This window comes from Nicotiana sylvestris, chromosome 5 (genome assembly GCF_000393655.2).
Source record: "Nicotiana sylvestris chromosome 5, ASM39365v2, whole genome shotgun sequence".
NCBI classification, from domain to species: domain Eukaryota; kingdom Viridiplantae; phylum Streptophyta; class Magnoliopsida; order Solanales; family Solanaceae; genus Nicotiana; species Nicotiana sylvestris.
In genome coordinates this window covers 30,536,076-30,539,602 of record NC_091061.1, presented here as the reverse complement: position 1 = coordinate 30,539,602, position 3,527 = coordinate 30,536,076, and the positions used below count along the sequence as shown (strand labels likewise).

Genomic DNA, 3,527 nt, shown 5'->3' with positions numbered 1-3,527 from the left:
CTACCCACAAAAAAATATTGAGAGTATACACCACACTAATATTTCCTTTGTTTCAATGGATTCTTTCTCAACTTCGTCACTTTCTCCTTATTATCATCTCATTTTCACTGCTTTAGCCTTTGCTCTTTCTAGTCTAATCTTCTTGTTTTCCAAAAAAAGCAAATCAAAGAAACTGAATTTACCTCCTGGACCACCTGGATGGCCAATTATAGGTAATCTTTTTCAAGTAGCACGTTCTCGAAAACCATTTTTTCAGTACGTGAGAGATCTTCGTCCAAAATATGGTTCTATTTTTACCCTAAAAATGGGTACAAGAACCATGATTATTATCTCCAGTGCCGAGTTGGTCCACGAGGCACTGGTCCAGAAGGGTCAGGTTTTCGCGAGCAGACCTCGCGAAAACCCGACCAGGACCGTATTCAGCTGCGACAAGTTTACTGTAAACGCAGCTGTTTACGGGCCTGTTTGGCGGTCCTTGAGGAAAAACATGGTTCAAAACGGGCTGAGTTCAACGAAGCTAAAAGAATTTAGGAATGTGAGAGAAACCGCTATGGATAAAATGATCGAAAAAATTCAAGTAGAAGCTAAAGCAAATAACGGCGTCGTTTGGGTTTTAAAAAATGCTAGGTTTGCTGTTTTTGCCATTCTTTTGGCAATGTGTTTTGGTGTAGAAATGGATGAACAGACGATTGAGACAATTGATCAAATGATGAAAACTGTGTTGATTGTTCTTGATCCAAGATTAGATGATTATCTTCCAATTTTGAGTCCATTTTTCTCTAAACAAAGAAAACGTGCCATGGATGTACGGAAACAACAGATTGAGACCATCGTACCGTTCATTGAAAAACGTAGGAAAATTCTCAGCAACCCAGAATCTGATGAAACAGCAGCTTCATTCTCGTACCTTGACACACTTTTCGATGTCAAAGTCGAAGGTACGTATTGTTAGATAGTTTGTACTATCCATTTTATATGGAGTAACACTTTTTTCTTTTTAATCTGTTTAGAAAAGAATAGATTTTTATTTTTAAATTTAATGGCATGCTCTTATATCCATAAAAATGTCAATGTCTAAAATCATGTGAGTTTCAAGGATATTTTTGTTATGTGTCAAAGTACTTTCTTTCTTAAATTTCATATTAAGTCGGTGACAAATCTGGAGTACCAGGTAGGGTTTTATGTACATATTAATAAATCCATAAGATATTTATAATAGTTGACTGTAACTCAATTATTATTATGAATTCATAAATTGTGAATTCTGGATTTGCCTCTCTATCATTTAATTAATGTCATATATGTAAAATGAAACAAAGGAATAGCGTGTGTACGTGTATATACACATATACGTATACATAGGAAGGCAAAAATAAATATGAAGGCTTTATATATTAAAAGACTCGATATTTTCAGTTTTATTCTGAAACTTGAATCTAAATATAAATTGAAATTTACGTAAGTTTTAAATTAAGGGGACACTCTCTTTCTGGAATAAGATGACTATTTAGAATTCCTTTCTTTCAACTTCATAAATACAAATATTTTATGCGAAATAGCAATAATTAATAAAATTTGCAGCATACCTAGCTTTGTTGTATTTTGAATGGATTAATTTGTTTTTATTTCTCTAAACATTTTATGTGCAAGATCGCCGTAAGAAAAATTATATTCACATATCTTTTGTTATTTTATTTTATAACAGGGAGAAATTCAGCCCCAACAAATCCTGAACTAGTCACATTATGTTCAGAGTTCCTTAACGGTGGGACAGACACAACAGCAACAGCAATAGAATGGGCCATAGCAAGAATTATTGAAAACCCAAGTATACAATCAAGATTGTACGAAGAAATCAAAAACACAGTTGAGGACAACAAAAAAGTTGACGAGAAGGACATAGAAAAAATGCCATATTTAAACGCCGTAATAAAAGAATTATTACGTAAACATCCTCCTACGTACTTTTCACTGACTCATGCCGTAATTGAGCCAGCTAAATTAGGTGGGTACGATATACCCACCGATGCAAATGTGGAGATATTCCTACCTGGAATATCTGATGACCCGAAGTTATGGTCCGAACCTGAGAAGTTTGATCCGGATAGGTTCTTTTTGGGTAAGGAGGAAGCTGATATTACTGGTGTGAGCGGTGTGAAAATGATACCATTTGGTATGGGTCGGAGGATTTGCCCCGGTTTGAATATGGCTACGGTTCATGTGAGTTTGATGTTGGCCCGATTGGTTCAAGAATTCGAATGGTCCGTTTACCCGGAAAATACCAAAGTGGATTTTAGTGAAAAGTTGGAATTTACTGTGGTGATGAAAAATAATCTAAGAGCTAAGATTAAGCCTAGAATGTAAGTGGGGGTTTTAAGTTTAAAGATAGTTTAATATATTTTCTTATTTATTTTTGTTGAAAATGCTTCTTTTTTTTTTTTTTTGGGGGGGGTGGGGGAGGGGTGTTTCAATTTGAATTTCATGACTTTTTATCTTATTGTCTAATTTTGTGAAACTAGCTTTTATTGCTTTAGGATTTTGTATTAAAATAGTACTACTAATAAATTGAGAAGCATTTAATGAAGTCATCATAGTACTGTTTCTTTTATTTTTCTGTTTTATTCTTCTTTATTATCTCTTTTTGGTTACTCGTTAGTCGTTATCAAGAAAATAATAAATTTTAATACACCCTGCCAAAAAAGTGTAAATTCAAGAGGGCCCCTCTTCCAAAAAAAAAGAAAGAAAATATACAAGAAGTGTTTTCTACTTTCTAGAAGCAAATATATTTAGTATAATCACGTCCTAGAATCACAAAGCCAAAGTGTACAATTCTTTGCAATAAGAACTTTTGGTGGTTCATATTATTTGTCTTTGTAATGTTTTTATTTATACATCCCTTTATTAGAAAGATATTTAATAATTTTAATTATAAGAGTTTATACAAATTATCATTTGTCTTTCTTTAAACGTCTCAATGAGTTACTAACTCCACTAATTAGAACAATAACAATAAATATAAATTTTAATCACTCTTATTTTACTAAATCATTTGATATTTTGAAACAAATTCAATTTATCAAAATAAGTAAGATTGAGAGTCGAGATAGAAAAAAGTACTCCTATTCAATTTTATGAAAAGAGAAAGAAGAGTGTTAGAGGACCACTGGCATTATAATGTGTGCCATTTTAGGTTGGACGAAATGGTTATTGCTATGCCTCAAAATAAGCCGGCAAAGCCTATTCCTTGTTTTTATTTCCTTGTTTCAGTACTTTTCAAAACCTTTTCACAGAAATTGCAAAACAATATTTTATCTCAAGGGGTGAGATGAGTGGTCAAAAACTATCATCTTAATCACAACATCACAAATTTCATGATGACCACCACCAATGATTGCGATAAGATTCGTCTATTCTTAATTTAAGGTTTCGAATTCCAACTATAAAAACAAAAAAAAACTTGATAATTAAGAAGAGATGCCCCCTTTAATGAACCTTAAACGACACAAATTCAAATAAATCAAAATCCG

The 3,527-nt window shown here is 32.7% G+C and overlaps 1 protein-coding gene across 1 annotated transcript; it reads left to right on the top strand.

The window, feature by feature from the left end:
- LOC104212698 (cytochrome P450 77A2) lies at positions 1–2,584 on the top strand. The gene is made up of 2 exons (XM_009762045.2): positions 1–938; positions 1,706–2,584. Exons 1-2 carry the CDS (start codon positions 56–58, stop codon positions 2,362–2,364), a joined length of 1,542 nt encoding a protein of 513 aa, XP_009760347.1. The 5' UTR covers positions 1–55; the 3' UTR covers positions 2,365–2,584.
- Positions 2,585–3,527: the final 943 nt, after the last annotated feature.